Genomic DNA, 23,201 nt, shown 5'->3' with positions numbered 1-23,201 from the left:
ACCACTACCCAGTGCCCAGCAAACGACCTCCCGGCTTGCGCAGCCGTCATCTGGGGCGCGGCACGGAGATCTGCCTTCAAGCCCGGACTACGATCCCGCCTCGCAAGCCGAGCAGTGCCGCTGACTGGGCACCTTCGAGCCAGCATCAAGTATCTGCCAGCTGATGCCCGATGCCCAGAGCCGGCATATGCAACGCTGCCTTGATCGCGAACCTTGGCGGGAACATTAGCAAACGGCCGCCCGAACTCCTCGGGCGTACCTAGGTGCCAGCATCATCGTACGGGGGCTTCTTAAGGGGAGGAGGATGTGGGGAGCACATGCGCCCATCATCCCCCACGTCATCGCGGTCATCTCGAGAGGCGGCATAGACATGGGAGAGGTGCACTATGCCCTCTCCCGCTTCTAGAACCCTTGCTTTCGTGATGCACGCGCACCCTTCCTCCCCGACTCGCAGGAAGGTAGGTGACGGGCGAGGAGGACATTCCCCTCACAAAGGTAAAAAGGTCCAAAACGGCGTCACCAGGGGAGACCCTCTCTCTCTGACGCCGGACCCCTAACCTGCTGGACTGGAGTACCTGCCGAAACCCGTGAGTGACCTCGTTTGCCTGACTATCCCGGGCAACGAAGCCAGCCTATTATTACTTCTCAGCAAAGAGGACTTCCCACTGCGAGTGTTCTCTATTGCTTGTAGCAATAAACATTGTTACAGTTGACACCGCTGGTTGCCTTATTCGTTAGAACCCCACGTAGACACGATTCCCATGCTACGGGTTGGGCAGTACCACGGAACGACTGTGTGGGGCTAGATCCGGAGCTTGCCTTCAGCCCTAGCCGCATGCAGAGTAGTACCCCCACAACATACATGTCTTGCTCGAATTATTTGCCTCAGTATAGACCGTTTTTTCGTAGGCGCCGCCATATTGTGAACACAGTGGCGCCGCCTATGAGCAGCGCCATACTGGCTTGGGTGAAAGCGGTCTTTTGCATGGCAGGTATACGCTCGGCGGTAGGTTCTGGCGTTTGTTTTCGCAGTCGTGCGGTCTGTTTAGTATGACGCGCGTCTTCTACATGGTAAGCGCTTCTGTGAGACGTGCTGAAGTGGTTTAAGGCGTCATGGCCAGAATTTCTGCTGGCGTTGAGGTGGACGGAACACGCAGCGCGATGTGTGCGCGCATAATTGAGCCTACAATTAGCCTCGGAGATCAACTGTGTATTTCTGAATGTTCCAATAACTGTGTGTCTATTCCAATAACTGTGTGTCTAATAACTGTCTTTCAACCGCAGTGTTCCCAGACGCAATGAAGCTAGCCCGTGTTGTCGTAATACATAAAGGTGGTTCCGTTAAAGACAATAACAATTACAGACCAATATCAGTGCTTCCTATCTTTGCAAAGATAGCGGAGAACATAATACATAAAAGACTTTCTGGCTTTCTGACGGCAAACAATATAATAGTAAGCGAACAATTCGGGTTTAGAAAAAACAAGTCGTTTGAAAGTGCCCTTCTTGAAATAAAGGAGCACATACTAGACAACATCGAAAGGAAAATAGTTACCTTGGGAATATTTCTGGATTTTAGAAAAGCTTTTGACTGTGTCCAACACGATGTGCTCTTAAAGAAATTGCCATTGTATGGAATACGGGGCAAAGCTTGGTCTTTGATAAAAAGCTACTTAACTTCGAGAGCTCAATTCACATGCATAAATGGCGTAAATTCGGACTTAAAATTTGTAAAATTTGGCGTACCACAGGGATCATTACTAGGACCAACGTTATTTTTATTATACATTAACGATATTGTAAACATTAACAAAAATACAAAGTTAATTTTATACGCAGACGATACGAATGTATTCTTCACAGGAGCTCATGAAAGAGAGGTATTTCATCGAGCTAACGAATGGCTAACAGGTCTGGATTTGTGGCTTCAATCTAACAGACTTCAATTAAACATCAGCAAAACGAAATACTTACTCTTCCGGCCGCGAGGACACCACCCGACTATAAACTTGGATTTAAAATTTCAAAACGTTACCATCGAACAATCTGTATCAGTTAGATTTTTGGGGGTGACATTTCAAGAAAACCTCTCATGGACGCCTCACGTTGACAAGCTCCGAAGTGAGCTAGGGCGAGCTGTTGGAATCTTAAATAAAGTGAGATATTATATCCCGTCTGTGGTGAAAAGGCAGATATACTACGCGCTATTTCATTCCCGGTTATGTTACTGTTTCTTAGTATGGTCAACAACGACTAAGACCAACCTAGACAGTCTTTTTTGTTTGCAAAAGCGAGCGGTGCGTGCAATCGAAAATTTAGAACTTTCTGAAGACACTACACCCTTTTTTAAATCTAATAAAATACTGCCTATTCATAAATTGTATAAATACAACTTGGCCCTGGAAATATTGCGTCAGCACCAAACAACACCTATTCAAACCAAATATCAAGTGAAACCCGGTCCGTACTGCCTACGAAAGAACTTAATACCCAGGCCACGTTCTCGTACAAAATATGGCGATCAAAAACTAAGCTTTATGATACCAGACCTTCTCAACGAATATCCGGAAATTGCTGAAGCGCTCGTTACAGCTACCTCAGTACACATTTTCAGAAAAATGCTCAAAAATTTTTTCCTTAACACAGACTAAAAATCGTGCCGGACTGATCCCAGTTTGTTTCCTCTTACTGTGTCTTGGCTTTTCATTGTTAAAGTCTGATATATTTTCTGTACTAGGACGATAGTTGCGACATACCTGTACAATGTATCTAATTATATGTGTATTTATGTTATTGATGTCTATGTGTATTTATGTTATTATGTTATTGATTTATGTTATTGATAAGGAACACTTATTGATGTTTAAGTTCTACCGTGTTCCAAATTGAGCCTATTGTGGTCGATACTTTTGTTATTATTGTTCTTGTGTGACTGCTGCTGCCAAGGGTGGCGAGGCCCAGTCAGGCACGTTCAGTGCCTTTTGTCGCGTCCCCCAAGGCATTTCTGTAAGGAATGTCTTGAATAAATGAATAAAGAAAGAAAGAAAGAAAGAAAGAAAGAACTAATCTGACCTTATTGCAGTATTACCCTCTATTTCTAAGCTGCGGTTTAGGAGCCATGAAACATACGCGACGATCGTAACAGCGTGGGCACCGTTCTGCTACGATAGGAGCTGTGATGTTATACTTTGACAAGCGTTCAACCTGTCCGCTGCAGGTTACATTGCGTGACTACTTGGTTCGATGGATGAGGTTTCCGCCCTTGAATAAAATAGTTTTGGCAAGTAATAGCAGCATACCTTACAGTCTGAATTAACCTCGTCCAGCAAAGGGACTGTTTACGAACTGCGCGAGCGTCCTAAGCAGTGGTAGGTGCTGGATTACATTTACCTTTGTTCTATATACCGCATGGTCCAAGCATAAGGCATCAGCGGTTATATATTTATAAACGTTGTGCAGCGTGACTATGCGAGGTCCTATTGCGGCGTTAGCCCGTTTTCTCTTGCTTTTTTGAGAAAGAGAATGATAACCGAATTTTTTTCCGATTGTGTTCGTTCCGTTCTCTATGACGCACTAACACGTATTACGTAAATTTTGTCCTCAAAAATAGGCATCGCATTCTTTTTATGCTATCCCTCTCGTATATTATGGCTGTATGCAGGCTAAAAAGGCAATGCCGAAGCGCACAGCTTACATATGTATCGTGCTGGTTCACCAACCGCAGTGATCGCTGTGTTGAGCAGCGCCATCGGCCTCATGCAGGAAGGCTAGCGTAGACATATGGTAATTTGGAGCCTACTAGACTTGAAGTGCACGAGAACGATGCCGGTGCACCACAAATATTTGATAGCGCCTGCCGCGTAGATGTTTCGTGGTTGCCTTAGGTTGGCCGTGCACGAGTATGCGCTCTTACGCTTTGTTTTACTCCCTACGCCAAGCGATCAGGTACCGAGCAGATTTACCATTTTATTCTGCTAATACAGAGACACCGGTTTTCTTTGTTGAATTAAAACCGATATAAGCAAAATAGTCCACAACACATACACACACCGCGACTGATAATGTGCGTATACACTGCGGCTGATAAAGCGCGTCACATTTTTGCGCCCCCAAGAGATATTTCCGCCTACTGTAGTTACTGATGCACCAAAAGACTTCCCTGACGACCTTGTATGAACAAACATGGCGTAGATATCACAAAGTACCATCTAAAACATCTCGAAATCGCTTCGCAGCACGCGACAGCAATACTTTTAAGCAGCGCCGCGCCGGATCGCCCAAGCCAGAGAGGAGGAAAGGCTCTCCGCGCCCTATCCTCCTCGCCCGATGAAACGGTCTATATAGTAAAGCTGAAACAGCTGAAGAGCTGCGCTCAAATTTTGCATTAGGAAGTAACAAAATCGTTGCATTTTTTTTTTTTTTTCACAACGAGCATTTACTGACCATTTCGGTACCTGTCAGGCCAATGTCTTGTAGTGCACAGAGCAAGGTTCACGTCTCCCATGCGCACCTACCAGCCTTCCTTTTCCCGTGGAACAGGTGGAACCGCCCGCACTTCCGCTGTGTGCGTGGGGCGACGCCGACTGTGGTTTTGTTGTTGCTTGTCGTTGCCTCCGTGCGCGTCAATGATATCAGTTTCTATCGGTTCGTTCGCGACATTCACGAGTTCTCGACGCCAGAAAGGAGGTGGACAATGGCAAACAAAAGCGCAAAATGATATCAATCAAGCACAAGGTGGCTATGTCGAAAGCCGTCAAGTCTGGTGTGAAGAAGAAAAAAGTGGCCGAAGATTTCGGCATAGCGTTGAGCATGCTGTCAACGATTTTGAACAGCAAAGAAGCTGTGAGCTCCCGCTTTCGAAGCTGTAGAGAAGGCTGTTTTCAAGTGGTTTTTGGATGCAAGAGCAAGCGGCGCTCCTGTGAGTGGGGCACTGTTGCAGCGCAAAGCGAGGGACTTCGCGTGCATCATGTGGCACAACGATCTTGTGGCGAGTGTCAGCTGGCTGCAGCGTTTCAAGGAGCACCACGACATCGTCGGCAGAGCTGTCAGCGGGGAAGCGCAGTCTGTCGACCACAAAGCTGCACTGGTAAGGGTGGAGACAAACGTTGGACAGCTGCTAGAAAAATACAGTGCCAAGGAGTTGGTCAACGAGGATGAGACAGCCCTGTTCTACCAGATGCTGCCGAAAAAAAAAAAAAAAAAACCTTGGCCCTCAAAGGTGAACTCTGCTAGAACGGTAAACAGAGCAAGGTCCGCGTAACCGTGTTAATTTGTGCCAACATGGATGGGTCGGAAGAGGTGCCGGTCCTCGTGGTCAGGCAAAGTGCATGACCACGATGCTTCAAAGGAAAATGAAAGCTCCAAGTGAGTTATGTGTCCAACCGTAAGGCTTGGATGACGAGAGAAATTTTCGCACAATGGCTGCGGGAGTGGGACGAGTGGCTGGGCAAGCTGAACCGGTAGATATGCCTTGTACTGAACAACTGCACGGCCCACCACACTGCTGGTGTGCTCAAAAACATCGAGCTATGCTTCTTGCCGCCAAACTGTACTGCAGTTGTGCAACCCCTTGACCAAAGAGTTATCATGAACTTTAACCCTTTGACGGTCAATGATGTAAATATACGGCGCTGTCTGTACATTTAAAAAGCGCGCCAATTTCCTAACTTTTTCTTTTCTGTCATGTGCTGCCACTATGTGGGGGATACAGGGAATTTTTTTTGCGCGCCTACCTTTCTCGGTTTTTTGTTGCATGGTTTGTTTTAGCACTAGTTTGCTCCCGCGTGTCTATATACTACTGCTCGCGCACTGGCGTGTAGGTGCGGGTGGGCGGCCGTTTGGATTTTGTTTCACAGGTGGTTTCGGCTTTTTGCGCTTGCGAAACTGATAGCCATCTCGTTCCTAATCGCTCAAAGGGCGACCGCTTGTTTCTCGCTCGTTTAGTGCTCACAGGGGTGCGCATAGGAAGGATGCCGCCATGCATGCGTTTCCGTTTCTTTTCTTTTCTTTAAGGACTGGCAAAAACTAATTGCCCTAGCTAGTTGGCGATAAGATGAAGATTAGCGGAAGTTTGTGACATGTGTTGCTTTTCTTTTTTTTTTTGATGGGCACACAACCAAACAGTTTTCTTGAGTGCGCGCACCTACGCAGTTCGATTACGCTATGGACGTACGTATTACTGTAACAGCAGTAACACTTGAGGCTTGTGAAATATTCTCGTGTGTGGATTTTCAAAGCCTTGAACTATGTGCATAAAAATGCATAAAATTTTTTAATTCTGATAAGTTTATTTCCTTTTTTATTGTTGTTATTCATGAAAGAAGAGTGCATATATACCAACGCAAAAGATTTTTTTCTCGCTTTACGGTCACCCAAGAAAAATTACAGCAATTTTTTTTCGAAATAAGTCCCTAAGAAGAATCGGAATCTGCGATTAAAAAAAATCGACCCTGGGCGGTCGCATATGGCGAAAAAAATCGACCCTCAAAGGGTTAAGTCGGGCTACCGCAAGTGTGGGATCGACCGGATTCTGCTCAATACGAGCATGAAGCGCGAGTCCACGATAGATGAGCGGGCGACAAAGCCCTAGCATCGTGGGATGCTCTCCTTGACGCCGGCGTTGTGCCCGATTGCGACACCTTCTGCACGTATATCAGTGCCGATGTTGATGCGGAGACGACGGAAGAGCTAATGGAGGCAGAAATTTTGTGCGCCGTGACGGGGGTGCCTAATGACGACAGTGACGAATGTGTTGACAGCCCAGAGCCTAATATTGGCGAACCCGACGTACCAGCACCCGCACAAGCGCTGGATGCGGCAGACCTGCTGCGCCTCTTCTTTGGCGCTCATGATGACGGCGAGGACGGACTCGAAATAGCGGCTGCAGCTGAAAAAGCCATCATTCACCTGAAGAAGACGCGGCAAAAATCTATCAAGGACTTTTTCTGCCAAGTGAGCCATCAGCCGGTGTGCTGTTGATCGATCAGTGATGAGCCGTTTGGCATGAATAAAGTAGTAATTCCTTGCTGTCTTTTTTTCGCTAGGTTTTTTCTGTGCGATGGCCGTTTTCTTTTTCGTGTGGTGGGCTGCTGCGAGATTTGGTGGTGAGTACATCCCCTCTTGCTTGCTAATTGTAGATAGAAATGGATAGTGGCTATAACGAAGTAATGGTTATAACGAATTATGGCCGCTCTTCAACTTCGTTATAACGAGGTTTTACTGTACTTACATTTTGAACACTGCCTGTGCAACATTCCAAATTACTGTACAGAACTGTACAGGCACTGAACAAAGCATGTGGTGCCTATAGTGCCAGCTGAACACGCACTAGACCACCTTGCTTGCACAGAAAAGCTGACTGTAGCAATATTCAATCTTCAGGAGGCTTCTGCATGCTCTCTGAGCAGCTGACAACCAGTGTTTTGCGAGCCTAAAGAATTCTCAAAATCTGTCTGAGCAATTACTGCTGCTTTATATATCCACTGAAAACACCAGCGATCAGGCTATAATTTTATGCATCAAAGTTTATGTTGCGCCTACTAGATCTCAATGTAAAATGTTGAAACATAAAAGCACTGAAAATGAGTACATTTCTAGAGGTATCGATTGAGTTCAGCAATACTTAAAATAGTTGTAAAGCATAATGCTAGAGCTTTTTTTCACAGTAGTACTAATTATAGTGTGCAAACATAGATCGCACATTACATATTAACCAATGATCATAGTGCTACACTTCGACAGCACGGTAACATTAAGTGCAAGAAATCACTGCATCATGATGCTGCTATCGGAGCCACCTAAGAAGATTTTTCTTGGGAGTGTTCCAAGGCCCCTTTAACACCTCACAAAATTACAGTTACCCCATGGTGAAGAGTAGACAGGTGGCCACACAGTGCTAGAACTGATGCTTGTCACAATAGACTGCAATAATCCAGCGAGAAATGTCTATTATATCTTAAGTTCATCCTATCCAATATTAGGACTGCTGTATGTTGTGAAACAGCAGTTTTTGATTATTGGAACCCAAATGCAAAAACAATGCAAGAACAATGCAAAAAATCAAAAGATAATATATGAACAAACAAATTTGTGCAATAATCACACTGCAGTTGAACCTGTTTATAATGAACTTGATTAGTTTTGCATAAAGTGCTCGTTTGTGTATCAGTAGTACCAATATATCGCTACATGCGTACTCACACTTCGAAACGCACAAGGATTAACGGCACTGTAGCTGGTGTCGGCTGTTACAGTTCTACACCACTATGGTCCGAAGAAAAGATTTTCAGTACCTTCATTTTTGTTGCCGGCCCTTTTCCACATCTAACTGCAAGCTTACATTTAAATGTCACCTAAAGAACGAAATTCGGTGCCACAGTTCTTCAAAAATGCAGCTCGGCTGGTTTTGGTTACCTGCCATTTCGAAACTATGGGCACATCCGCCGCCATTTTTTATTAGAGAGTTTAATATATTTTACTATCAGCTGGACATGAGTGTGTTCTGCATACCATAGAGAAGCGTTATAGTTGGCTGGAAGGGGAAACTACTGCAACATGCTGGCATTTGGCAAAGGTCTTGCTGTTAGTGCTGCAGCATCGGCCATAGGTGCACCGAGAGCCATGCAGTTTCGTTTATGTTCCATCAGTAAAAAAAAGTGCGAGGTTCAAGATGTAGAACACTATTGCAAACAGTTATCAGCAACAACGTAAACGAAGCGTCAACGAACTGTAACCACGGACTCATCCAACTTTGCGTGGCAGAGACGCTTGTGCCGCATTCATGCCAACTCGGGCTGCATGAATATCGATAGCAACACTTGAGCGGCCGATGGTTCAAATTGGTCCAACTTGTCCAAATAGCGTACATAACGTAGTGCACACGGTGCTACACAAAAAACTGCAAAAATAAGAGTGCCGCTGCCGTAGTTTCCGAGATGGCATGCGGTGCCACCTCGGTACTGCACGGAGAGCTCTGCACTAGTTTTCCACCGTCGTGGTCTTCAAGAGTGGCGGCCACAGCCACCATTCGCTGTACTCCTTCATCCTGAAGCATGCTGGAGACATGTCCTGATATTACATTTACCCTGGCAAGGTTGAAAGCCAGTGACCTTTTCCGCAACTTCCGTAATTTGCACATGGCGCTTGCTAGTCTCAGCGGTCAAATCTTCACTGGGGTCGGACTAGAATGGGGAGTGCCAAGTTCATTTCATTTCATTTTATTACCTTAATGACCCCATTTGGTGTATTACATAAGGGGTGGCTAACATGTGGACACAAGAAAAGGCAGGTGTTACATGGAAATAAAAATTTGAACAGTTTCTAGAAATTGTGAATGACATCTGATGGCAGCGACATTGAAGAGTAGGTCGTTCCAGTCCTTGGCAGCTCGAGGAAAAAATGAAGACTGAAAAGTGGCAGTTCGTGTTCAAAGATGAGAAACTTGGAGTTGATGGCTGGTATGCTGCGACATGCGTGAGGATGATGGTGTGACGCAAGGTGGGTGGCTTAGTGAGCTGTAAAAAAAATTGTGATAAAGAGAGAGCGTGGTGATGCGACGACGAAAGGCAAGAGATGTCAAGCTAGATTGTGCGTTTAAGTGTGAAATGCAGAAGTTTGCAGGGACGGCATGGCCACAATTAGTACATGACCGGGATTGTTGGAGAAGTATGGGAGAGGCCTTTGCCCTGCAGTGGGCGTAACCAGGCTGATGATGATGCTGATGCTGATGTTATATGAATATGAAGAATGGATTAATCTAGTCGCATGATTCTGAACTGACTGGAGTGCATTGATGTTATATGTTTGATGAGGGTTCCAGATGGTGGCGGCACATTCCAATTGTGGTCTGACCAATGGTTTGTACATGTATGCGAGTAATGTGACGCGCTGTGGAGCATGACGAAGGTGACACCTCGTGAACCCAAGGGTCTTGTTCGCTGACGAAATTACGTTAGTCGCATGCGCATTTCAGAAAAGGTCGTGGGACAGGGTTACGCCTAAGTACTTATAGGCTAGAACTGATTCTACTGGGACGCTTGCGATTGTGTAAGTAGACAGATAAGGATTACGATGGCGGGAAATCGAAATAAATTTGAACTTGTTAGGGTTCAAGGCCATTTGCCAACGGTAGCACCAGTCCTGCACGTTATTAAGGTCATTCCAGAGAGATGCTTGGTCAGAGATGTTAGCCACAGTACGATAAATCACACAGTCGTCTGCGAACATGCGAATAGGACAAGATACATGCAGCTGAAGATTGTTAATGTATATTAAGAAAAGAAGCGGTCCTAAGACTGAGCCTTGAGGGACACCTGAAGTGACAGGGAAGGGTTCAGAGGAGAAGTTATTCATAAGGACGAACTTCAGCCGTGCTTTTGTGCTTTAAAACTTCATGTGTGTCCTCCTTTTTACAGCAAATGGGTTTTAAGTGTTCGTTGTAACAGTATGCACCTTTGAAAACATTTGTTATATCGAGACGCAGTTTCAATAGGCAGGGTCGGAAAATAATAAATGCTGTGAAATGTGGTCATTATAACCGTTACACTAAAACCTCATTGAACTGTACCCACTTAAAAGAGTAGATTCATTTTAAATGTAGTAAAGTCAAATCCCCGACTCAGCGGCCATTGAACATAATGCGCTTTGTATCTGCATAAACCGTACCAGCTTACTGCATACATATCGTTTAACACATAGTGTTTCCACTTTTCATCGAGAAATCATGGTGATACATCAGCCTGGAAGAACAACGAGCCTCAGAGATCAGAATGGCCTCCAAGCGCAAACGCAGAGGGCACTTGGAAGGGTGAAGCCATATCAACATCATTTCAGCGCCGTGCCAGAAATGGAGCATTGTGAGCCGCGTTGTGGTGTCGCGCAAGCTAGGACAGAAACCAGGTGCTCAGCATAGAAATATTGGATACTGTTCATGTGGTTGAATATGGCACGAAGGAGTCGGTGCTGGCACGCAAGAGGGATCTATCGTTGACTTTGGTGAGTGGAATTTGGGATGCGAAGGAGAAGTTGGTCGGCAATGCTGCTGCGACTGCGAAAATATGTCGGCTACAAGGTTTGACTTTTCGCCATCGTTGCCTCTGTTATTGCCAAAGCATCGCCGAATAACAGTGATGAGGACAACAGGGAAAGCGACAGCACGGGTGATTCAGGCCCGACAGTGGCAGATGCTGTGTGTTACGTCAGCCTCATACGGGTGTTTGCAGAGAAGAGGGAGCTGGTGGAGAAGCTGGCTCGTAGCTTGAGTGATTTGAGGCCACCGCCGCCGCCGCTAGCCCGCCGCGGCATAAAACGAAATAACATATTTTTGTCGTGCGAAGTGAATAAATACTGCACGTTTTCTGCCCTTTTATCGCACTCCCTCGTAGTTCAGTTTTTGACAGGTAAGTGGGCAATCTCACGCTATTTCGGTTAAGCAGTACTACCGTCTAGTACGTACTTTTTCCGAGCTCCGGCCAACTAATGTTTAACGATGTTTCACTGTAGATTGTTTTATACAGGATCATTACAAGCGGTTTCGACTCGTAATGCTTCAGTGTCTTGCTGTCTGCTGACAAATGGCCGTTTTCCTGCACAACAGCAACATTTTCCTGTCGGCGAAAAAAGATGCATTCAAGCAATATTTCTGCCACACCAGACAGCTTCCCGCTGTTCTGGCCGGCCCGAGCGCATCTCCAAAGATAAAAACACCGGCTACAATCAGTCTTTCACCCAAAATAATGGTTGTTAGAACAAATATGTCTTAATTTATCTTTCGTAAGAAGCAACGAACAGGGTCGAAACTCTAGCATGAATGAGAGCTGTGATGTAAGGAAAGTTCGGAGCCCACATGCAGCCACCATTGCACTGCATATGATATGGTTCAATTGCATCATGCACTTCACATCCAGGGCCCCACAAACAGCAGTCTATCTATGTTTTAGAGCAAACTGATGCATTTAAAAGGTAAAGTGTAACCAAAACAATGCATTTTGTGACTGTTGGCAGTGGTTTTGGAGCCCTATCTACTGAGACTTAGAAGCAAAGCGGGTTAGGCTTAGCAGTACCCTGAGCATCAAGTCTACAATGGTGAATGCACGATTGTCCTGAAAAGTAGCCATTCGACAGGGCATCAAGAGGTACATCATTGCAGGTAGCTTGCTGCTAGTATGTTCCTTAAAATAAAGTGTATTTTTTGTCCTTTCCACAAGTGGCCGAAGAAGTTGCGCGCAGTGTAGTGCTGCAGAAAAGCAAGCCATATATGCGTCACCTCGACCAAGTTTGCCCACAATTTTGTCCTTTACTGCCGATCAGATATTGCTGAAGTGCCAAGGTATTCCCATCAACACTGTTGTTCCCGTCTATGTCCCAGTATCACAGTAGTATGTTAACATAAACACAGTGCAATATGACTAATTCAAACTCCAAGGTAGCCGGGAATTTATTTTAATATATGAAATTTTAAAAATGAGATCCTCTTTTTATGCAAACCCACAAATTACTCCACAAGTTGCCACAAGCAACCATTTTGCGTTTGACCACATGTTAGTGTGGTCAACACATGTGACCTCTCTTCTATAATTTCTGTAATTCTATGTTCTATAATTTGGCTGTCCTGAAAAGCTTTGCAGAAGGCAAATTCTCATGCAAAGGCCACCTTTTACAGTACAATCTACGGTGGCCTTAGCAAGCCACTTCCTAACCACAACCCTTATCTTTGAACTGTTGCGGGAACTTTTGAACTCTGATCATGATGGGTGCCTCACAGCATACGGATGAGCATAAAAACAAAATAACAAGGCTCACTGACAGTTGCCAGCATGCCTTTCTTTGACTGCTCTGCACTAAGGGCGAAATGTAGTTTTATCTTATAGCAGACCACTGCACAGCAGCTATCCTACAGACACTGAAAAAGGTCTGTTTAACAGGCAAATGTGACCCAGTCCAAAAAGTCACCCAAATTCAACCCCACATAAGCAACACAGACAAAAAGAAAATTTTTAAAAAAGTTGACCGTAAAAATATTAAGCATGGCAACAATACCAACCTGCATGTCTTGTATAAGTGGGGCAGCCCATCTATCTAGCAAGGCATCTCTAGCTGGCACTACCAACTGAGGTAGGTCTGACACTGCGCCTGGAGTCAGGTGCTGCACCACTGCCAGCTGCAGTACTCCCTGTAGTTGATTGAGCCGTCCAGGGCGATCACCACCCAGCAGAGAGACCAAGTCCTCAGCTGTCAGCTCCCGAGAAAGGCTTGCCAAAATGCTGGTTGCAAATTCTGCAAACAATTAAAAGGTAATGTCCATTCACTCTTCCGGCCTAAAAGCATACGAAATGATCCGTTCTTCAATGCGAGAGCACCTACTGCACTGTCAAAAAACTGAGAGCTTATGCAAGCTCTCTCACTATGTGCTCAATTGTACTGATCAAATACAATTCCCTGCGCCTGTGAAATGCAACATGCAGTTTACTTCAGCTGATTTGATGAAATTATATACAGTGGGTTTGAGTCATTGCATGAATAATCCCTTTGTGGTCACATAATGGGGCCATGTCTAACAAGTATGAAATAATCCTTATCAAATGCTAGCCTCTTAATTCCAAAAATCAATTTCCAGTATTTTTGGCTTTTTCTTCTATTGGATCATACCAAGAGAACTATTCATTACATTGAATGTGGATTTTTGATTGCAGGGCAGCACTTGCATATATTGAAGATGACGAGTAGGTTGCACTGCGATTAGAATACATTTCTATTAAGTACACAGGGTGTGGCAAAAGTTCCCACTCTCTCCAGAAGTCAGTTGTAAAAAAGCCAAATAGCCCAAAACAAAGGAATTTCTGAACATTCTGCCCAAAGAAATAGTGAAAGAAAAGCTGCACAAGCAAAAGGTTCAGAAACCTCAGATTTAGAGAGCACATGAAATCAACTAAGATCAAAAGATGCAAAGACTTCTCAAACACTTCGGCAGCATGGCACACCAACGCAGCATTCTCTTTAAAGACAAGGCAGTGTTCCATATCAAACAGGTTTTAAACCACCAAATGATAGGGTATTGACAGGGAGCCACATAAGAAGCCAACACCAGTGGAAGGATTGCCTGAAGAGTTCCTCACGTACTATCATTGATGGTTTTCAGGGCAATCACTTCCGATGGAAAGATGTTGTTGGTTTTCTTGGAACAAGCAGTCAAAGTGAACAGGGTGAATTATCTGGTAGATGCCCTGAATGAGTTCCTGCCTTGGGCCGAATCACACTTAGGAAAGCATCAGTGGACGTATCTGCAGGATTCCACTCTGGCTCATAAGGCGAAGGTGGTGCAACAATGTTGCGCAATAAACTTCCACGATTTCATTTCCACTTTAGAAGGGCCTCCAAACAGCCTGGATCTAAACCTGCTCGACTATTCAGCCTGGTCTGAGTTAAAAAGCAGCCTGCTCTACTTCTTACCCCAATTTGGCTGCTCTTCGTTAGGCATTAGAAAAATCAGAGAATAAATTAGATGTAGACATCCGTGCTGCCATCAATGCATTTTCAAAGTAACTAAAGGATTGCATTTGCGGAAAATATGGCCTTTTCGAAAAGTAGATTTGGATTTGTGTATGTAGAACATAACACATTAAGCTAACATAAAAGTGATTTTGTTACCGTGCAGTTTAGGCAATCTGAAGACAATGTCAATGCAGAATGTGAACATTTCCACACATAGTGTGAATACGTTTCTCCATCAAATAGTGCAAGCATCCGTGCTAATCAGCCTTGTACGAGTGTTTCATGGAACCATAACAAATGTCCAAATCATCTCTTAAAAATACTTTATGAATCAAACAATTAAATTTTACTAGGCCAGTGTAACTCCATCTATTAAAGAAGTAAGTTAACTTTAAATATGTTAACTTTGCGTTTTTCATGACACCTGCACAAAAGTTGAAATTTTTTATAACTGGTGCAAACGATAACTCTACAGCAACCTGTTGAGATAACCTGAACATAAATGCTCCTCAACAGTGAGGGTCTCGTGGTCTCGTCCCAGTGTGGCACTGCCACAGCCCACAGATTATCTAAATAAGCAGGTTAAATGAGCATGTTTTCGACTATTTCTTTTTCGTTAAGCGAAGTGGCAATGAAATTATTCATTGCAATGTAGTCAGCAAGTTAGGCATTAATTAACATGGCAGGTTGCAATCTGTGCACCAGTACATTTCCTCACCTTGCTGGGCCAAAATAAAAGTTTCTGCTTCCATGGCATACACAGAATGCCTATCGTAAGTTTACAGTGCCACCCTGACTATACTGCAGAAGCCATGCAAAAAGCAGGACAATATTGCTGTTTCTTCTTAAGAAATGGTTGCACATCAATGCACATTGCAGATTGCACATCAATGCACATTCTGCAGTTCCATTTTGGTTCAATGGTAGCACCCCTGTTGCCTTGCATGCTCTTTATCACTTGTCACAACTAACCAGTGCAAGGCAAAGTATCTCTGGATTAGTGTTGGGCCGCCATAGAACAATACATGCACTTTCCGGGTCTGGGAAGTGAATCCTCATCATAGAATTTTTTGAATTCTGGCATCTTATATGTCAAACCCACACTATGATTATAAGGCACAACGTAGAAGGGACTCCAGAATAATTTTGATCACCTGGGGGATCTTTAACATACACCTAGCACGTAGTACATGGGCATTTTTGCGTTTCGCCCCCATTGGAATGCAAATTTTCTGAATTAACAAGGTTTGAACTAAATGAGCATTATCACTGAAGAAGTGGACAAAGCTGCCTTTTTAGGCTGTTTGAAAATTTGTTTTTTAGAGCTACAACTTGATGAAATCGCAGCTAGCCATTCAATGGGTGAGAGGACAGAATACCCCCTAGAGCATGAAGAGGAACATATTAAAGGGACCAATGAAGGCAAATATTAAGTCAAGTTAAAGTGATAGATTAGTACTCGAGAACTTCTCTGTTCACGATAATATCAAGACCTTAGCTTTAGTAATTGAGAAATTGAGGTAACTGGGGGACACGATTAGAGACTCTCCTGGGACATTCAAGCACTAGCCCGATAACGAAGGCACTCCTCATTATAATTCTGTCACTAGTACTCAACCACTCCTAATAGAAAGGGACTTGGGAAAGCATATCTAGCGCCAGCAAACAAGGACAGAAGATAGATGACACCACAATGCGCTGTACTAGAAATAAATTTCAGCATTGCCATTTGTTGGGTGTGTTGGTAAACTGACTTGGAAAGCATATTTAGCACCAGCAAACAAGGGCAGAAGGGAGAGGAGCGCATTGTGATGTTGTCTCTTTTCTGTCCTTGTTTGCTGGTGCTAAATATGCTTTCCAAGTCAGTTTACCATCACGCCCAACAAATGGCAATGCTAATAGAAAGACCACTGTATTGGATTGCAAGATGAAAAAAATGCTACTAGTCCAGTTCTATATGACTTCTAGAAAAAAAGGTATTGAAATTACCCATGACAATGATGGCGGGCAGTCAAAAGGTTTCATTTTCTTCCATCTGTACCACCCGTGCTTTTGCGTTTCAGTAGTTTCGTTATTGCCCAGTGCTGCACAGGTTAAGCGGCTCACTAAACTCGCACAAATTATAAGTAGCAGAGAATGCCACATTCATGTGATGTCGGAGGATTCCTGAATGGTCCACGCCACTTGACCAAGAGTAGCTGCGGCGGTGAATCCAATGCTTTGTCTTTGCTTGTTTCTCCATGGTCATACATTTGCGTTGAGCATAGAAAACCATAGCGCCATCTGTTGGGTGCCATTTTACTCACCGACGGCAGTAAAGGGCAGTGATGGCATATGCAACGTCAATCCCCACTTGCCCCACTCGAGGGTGGGTGATCTGAATTGCGCTGAAGGTAAGCCGACCCTTCAGACAAAATGCTCTTGTAAACGAAGTCTTTTCTTGGAACGAAAGAAGCGCTGTGAGGTTTTTGTAATGGTATTTTAACAGTCCCCGTCAACTTAGCATTTGTCTTTAGTGTCCCTTTATATAAGCAGTTAGTTACTGATCCACAAGAACAAAAAGGGGGGGGGGGGGCTAACAAGTGTATATCTCATTTATAAGAATGACACATGTAAAGACAACAAATGTACATTTAGAGCGACCTCAACAAAAAGTGCAAGAAAGGAGAGGGTCTTCCACTGCACGACGTGGAGGAAAAATTCTGGTTCCACCTTAGAGGATGCTTCATGTGATCCCATACTGTGAAGCGAAGTACCACTTATAGACCCTAGAATGCAGGAGGCTTGTCAATATGGTGTGTTGGGTATCTGTGCAAGAGTGGTAGTTCTTTGTGGTGTTAAAAACATGCCAAATAGTTATGAACTAGAATGACTGCAAAGTGGGTAACGGTTCATGACCGTAAAGCATTACAGTGCAGTCCACTTATAACGATACCACATATAACGATATATCGGTTATAACGATGGGTCGACATGAGAGTGTCATTTTATGCATTAGGTCTATGGGGAAAAAAATCATTTATAACGATAGGTTATTCACCGCATATCAGATATAACGATCAAAATTTTGCTGTCTGGACGGTATTTTCCGTGCCAAATAATCGTAACATTTGCGTTGCTTAGTTCCCTGAAACGAACGATGTCGAGACGAGGCGATGTTTACCTCCCTAAGTTCGTATCTGCCGCCATTACTGCGCAGCGCGTCCCGCCCGACCCGCGCACCGGTGAATAGCTGAGTAGGCGCAACGCGTCACAAGATGGCGCTAGCTGCTTCATCATGCTAAGGTGCACGTCATCCACAGTCGCTCCGAAAGAGAGAGAAAGAAGAAAAAAAGCGACAAGCAAAGCGGCGCACTGGCACCCGTCCCGTGTCTCTCTCTCTCTCGCGATAGCAGGCTGACGCCACCGAAGCAGCATGCAACCAACGGTTCAACCCAGTTTGAAGATGGTGCCGACAAAGCACAAAACTGTGCCGCTTGACACGAAGATGGATATTTTGCAGGACTCTCGATGCGGCTTCAAGGTGACGGCCTTTGTGAAGAAGTATGAACTCGCCCAGTTAACGATATCAACCATCTCGAAAACCGGGAGCACCGCAATTGTGAAGGCAGGAGTTATCAGCGGCCATGCCGATCAGCGGAAAAGACCTTTTGTATGCCGATGTTGAAGAGGCGCTTTACCAGTGGTTCCTCTGCAACTGCTTCAAAAAGGCGGGCTTTGTGCGTAAGGACGAACTTCCCCAACCCACTGAGAGCAACACGGGGAAAGCCGCTGACATAACCGAGCTCTGGGAGCTCGTTCCTACTGGTGACACAGGTGGTGCGTCGAAGGAGGAGTTTTTGACTGCAGACAGTGCTGCCTTGTTCTGCGATCAGGTCACCGCCGAGGCGATCGCCGAAGATGTGCTGTCTCGACAAACAGCAAAGTTGTACGACGGTGGCGACGGCAGCAGCGACAGTGACGAGATTGACAGTGGCTCCTTGACCCCGACGTCCATGCAAAGTGCACTGTCGTCGATCGACTCCTTAATTGAGTTTATGCATGCTAAAGGATTGCCGCCAGTGTTCGCGCAGCAGCTGGAATGCATGCACACCGCGGTTGTGAAGCTGAAGCTGCTGCAAAAGCAAGTGCAGATTTCGGACTATTTCGGCGCGCCTAACACTTGGCACGATCATTGGCGCTAGAAATAAAGTTTGTTTTTCACGGCCTACTTTCTACGTCATCTATTCTATAGAGCAAGTAGCGAATTCAAGTTCGGAGCTGCAAAGGTACGTTCAGTGTTTTTTTTTTTTTTTAAGTAAGTGCAGTGCAGATATAGCGATCATCGATTATAACGATCATATTTTTCGTCTTTCTCGATATCGTTATAAGTGGACTGCACTGTATAGGATGCATTTGATATTTGAAGCAAAAGAAGATGGCAGCTTCACGATGCTACCAAGGTGGGCAGCATTGTGTCAATGGAAAGCGGCGCTCCCTCCGGTGCAATGGCACGTCCTTAAGCTCGATTTACTGCCCGATTTTTGTCAACAGCATACTAGAAAAGCTATTTTTTCACAACTTCTACTTCACATTTCTTTTTAATATTTTCCCACAAGATAAAGAATTGCCTGAGGATTGCAGGAAAGAAATAAAATGATCATAATTGCAGAGTCTCCCCTCAAAAGGGTGGGTGGTCAACCAGAGCAGTGGGCGGCATCTCCCCTGACATCCACCGTGGGAAGAACTCTAGTCACAGTAGTCCGAAAATTGCACTGTTATTGTACACAGAATGTATTCTTTGGCTGCACCATGGCTGACTTGCTTTCGTTTCTTAATTTTTTCTTTCTTTTGTCGGCAGCAAACAGCTTAATTTTAATGCTGGTAGCTGTAATGCTCCCCGCCAAAAATTTGCTTCAACAAAGGAAGGATGCATGATGGTGCATATTTAGCATGCCATTGGCATTAAGACTAAGCAACCACCTAACGCAAAAGTTAACGGAATCTGCAAGGCACTTCTTTATGGAACTGTGCCAGTGGTGATGGTGCCAGCATGACGAAATTCAGGGATGGTGAGATTGCCATCATAGGCACTCTTTTTCAGAGTCAATTTCAACTTCAGAGAGCCTGTGAAGCTGAAATAGCTTGCGTAGCCCTCACAAGAGCATGTTTATTGAAAGCCTTACTCAGCTAGATAATGTCAAGGGCAGGCCATGAATTGCACTTTTGCTTTAGCCACATGCGATCAATAATTAAAAGTTAACATATTTATATTGTTGCACCCATAACTGCAAATTACTCCCTTGTCTACAGGCTGCCATCTGGACACTGAAATGGTAAACATTACATCATTGCGATTTATATTGCTCCAAAAGAAGAAAAATCAACACTCTGTATATAACAGAGCATTAAACATTAGTTTAAGATCAATAGCACCCACCTTCTCCAAGCAAGTTCTGAGAGAGTACATTTTCTTGGACGAAAATCTCTAATAGTGTTGCAGCATCTAACAAATTCTGTTCCCAGGAATAATCATTGAGGACAACCTAGAGGAGACAGGAAGAAAAAAAAAGATAAAACAAGACCATCACCTCAATCTGAAGTATTTTTAATAGACTTAAACAATAGCCTTACCTCAACCATATTGGCTAGAGGCCCTTGCAGGGAATATGTGGGAGCCAACATTCCTGGCATCTAAAGAAAAACAATTCAACATAAGCAGGCACTAAATCAAGCATTAATGGAAACAAACCTGATAGCAAGATTGCCATTATCAATGCCAAAATTGTAGAGCGAAGAAGTGTTTACTCAGTGATATGCTAGCTCACCAGCAGCACCACAAATTGGTGGCTTTTTCAACCTTGCAGGAAAGATATGAACACAGAGCAAACCCTTGACAATTTAAAGGTTGCATGAATACAAAAACATCAAATTAATCCATGTCACTGATTATGACATTGGTTGAAAAATTACTTGCGTGGGTATTATGCCAAACCCAATGTATTCTCGGCAGTATTATGCAAGCTAGCAGTACATCCTAAGAGCATGTAACTCCAGATTTGGGCTGCAAGTACCGTTATAATACTACCTACAGCAGTATCACATGCATATCACGGCTATCATATTTCCATAGCTATGCTTCACCCCAGCAAATGATTTATCTTCTGCATCACACAGCCACTTCATTTTCTGTACTGTACAAGTTTAAGTTTAAACACCAGGATCAAGCACAATGTTACACTTATATCAAAGAAAACAAAGCTCAAGTCATAAAGGACCCGGTAAAACAATATGTATATCCAAGGCATTGTTGAAATCTAAATGAAGTAAAGCTTGTTCGAGTTTGCATAGTAGCACCAGTAGTAGATGACATGAGCACAGCCATGTCTCCTGTGCCTGTTATGTCTGTGCCACGAGGACGAAGGCAATGTATGATGATGAGTGTTGTTCGCACTGAGAAGTACAATGCATACCTAAATGCCATCACCTACTAGTACAGAGTTAGTGATTTAGTCTTGCACGTTAGCGTACAATGTCTGAATGTCTGCATTTATGTTCGAGTAGTTGGTGAAGCCTAGTCCGTCCCGTCACCATCTTCATACACTAGCAGAATGGCGCAGGTATAAGATTTCTCCCGCAATAGGGAATTGTACGCGCACAACCCAATAGCAGCATAGAAAACGTGTCAACACATGTGCCGCAGCTGGTATTCACAATGGGATAAACCGGAAACTAAAAAGCAAAAGCGCGATGTTTATTGATGATGATGTTCTGAGTCGCTTCAATGTAGCAAGATCGTGGGCCTTTGAAATTATCCAGTATAATTCGCATCGCAAAATATAGGAACACACAAATTCTACAAATTAACCGAATGTTCAATTAAACCAAAATCAATTATTGAGGTTTTACTGCAAAACATATACAGCAAGAAAACGACGACCATACATGCTACCACAAGCGAGACCTTCATGCCCCAATATCGAGAACGAATTTTAAGAAGACAGCTGAGAAAACCAACTTTGCTGTCGAGGTGAGATAAAAGGCAGCAAACGTCTCCACCATTAATTTTTCACAAAGGGTGCAAATTAGTTAAAAATGGCTACGCATTTGGCCTGAAGCAGGCTGGCCTGATACCACCACGTCGATCAATGACATAGCTTCTGTTCCATTCTAATAGTGGAAGTCTATGGGAGACCTAAACAAAAACTGTTTCTGTGGTAAAATGGGCATACTAACGCTAGAAGCTGAGCTTTCTAGGCTCTGGCCAGCCTTTGGAACTGGCGCCTCAACAGCAGAGGTGGATGTTGTAGCAGGCCCACTTTTGGGCTCCCTGTCACGAGCCTCTGCACTTGCTGGCTGCTTCTCCACTTGCTGCTGCTGAGCACCTGTTGCTGAGCTTGGCCCTTGCTGTGCCGAGCCCGAAGACGGGCCAGGCCAGAGGGAACCACTAGAGCCTAAGCGCCGGTGCTGCCCCAACTGCAAGTTAAATAAAAAGGGGAGGGGGGGGTGGAAGGAAAGAAAGCATGTTGAGAGTCCGTTCAGCTAAAATATTCTCTGTGCACAGCACACAAACCATATTACAATAAAAGTGTTACCTATCCCCACTTTAATCAGTGAAATTACACTAAGGCAACTCGGAGAGATATTTGTAATATTAACATTTATGAAGCACTGAACATCACAGAAGGCAATGTCAGACAATGTTAAAAATTAATTTTTTTCACACGAATGCATGCCTAGGCCAGCGGTAATACTTCAGGAAACAAAAGTTCTTAATTTCTGGTCATTCCTTAGCGTGCCAAATAGACACAGATGGTACACCACTTCTTCGCGCGAGAAGGAAGCCAGATGGCTCTCTCGACAGCAGTGCTGCCTTACTTCGCCATGTGACCGGTCACGAATGATGACCGCCAGGCGGCCATGGAAGTCCATGTTGCTGACCGGTCGAGGCAAAGGATAACGGGCATCCGGGCTCAGTCGGCGGCGTGCTGATATGGCTGACAGCTGCGATGGCGTGTGGGTCAAAAGTAAATATGTATGCTTCTTCAGTTGCCCACTATCCTTAGCTTACCCTATAGTCAACTACTCCAGTCACAGTTTCATAGTGGCATCCCTTTCCCTTAACCACTGACAGCCACTTGTGAGAAGACCATTACATTAATATTAAAATGTAGGAAACTGATATTCAACGTTTTAGTGCTGACCTAACTTCTCAGGGCATTTGAGTTAGCTTAGGTGCCTCCTCCAAGCACAAGATGCACAGAATGCAGTCACAGAATGCACTCATATGCATAAGCATGCATTAACTCAACTTTTCTAGACTAGACCGTGTGGAGGGTGACATCGTACAACTGAAATGATGAGTAGCTTAGATATTGCAGGAGTGTCATTGAAGCACAAAGTTTTTTTAACCAAGCACTTGTAGTATCTAGGGGAAGGAAGTGGAGTGTAAAGTTGCTTCTCAAGCAACTCATCATGGCAATTTCCAAGCTGTGTTACTTTAACGAAATGCACTGCAGTTGAGTGGCTGCACTGTCCAACACATGAGTTCTAGGTTCAGATACCTTTGTGAATAAGGAGGTAATTTTTCAGATGCTAAGATTCTGTATTGACCCTTTACAGTACCACTATAATGGCACTACCACATTTGAGCATGTGACTATGCTACCACCACTTGCCTTGTGCTCTCGCTAGCATGTGCAGATTTACTCTTGCACAACACATTATTAAACTTG

General features: G+C 44.4%; 1 protein-coding gene across 4 annotated transcripts in view; it reads right to left on the bottom strand.

Moving 5' to 3' along the window:
• The window catches only part of LOC135906157 (large proline-rich protein BAG6), a 231,625-nt gene that overhangs the window by 57,246 nt on the left and 151,178 nt on the right, over window positions 1-23,201 (bottom strand). For 3 of the 4 annotated variants that reach the window (XM_065437392.1, XM_065437393.1, XM_065437391.1), the window contains 5 exons: window positions 22,345-22,470; window positions 21,703-21,942; window positions 20,101-20,160; window positions 19,907-20,012; window positions 13,040-13,272 (listed from right to left, as the gene is read on the bottom strand). In XM_065437392.1, coding sequence (XP_065293464.1) covers window positions 13,040-13,272; window positions 19,907-20,012; window positions 20,101-20,160; window positions 21,703-21,942; window positions 22,345-22,470 — 765 coding nt within the window. The remainder of the gene's footprint in view (window positions 1-13,039; window positions 13,273-19,906; window positions 20,013-20,100; window positions 20,161-21,702; window positions 21,943-22,344; window positions 22,471-23,201) is intronic. The other variant, XM_065437394.2, reaches the window with a different exon arrangement.

The sequence above is a fragment of the Dermacentor albipictus genome, chromosome 1 (genome assembly GCF_038994185.2).
Source record: "Dermacentor albipictus isolate Rhodes 1998 colony chromosome 1, USDA_Dalb.pri_finalv2, whole genome shotgun sequence".
Lineage (NCBI taxonomy): Eukaryota > Metazoa > Arthropoda > Arachnida > Ixodida > Ixodidae > Dermacentor > Dermacentor albipictus.
The sequence above is the reverse complement of the archived record's forward strand: the minus strand, read 5'-3'. Positions and strand labels throughout refer to the sequence as shown.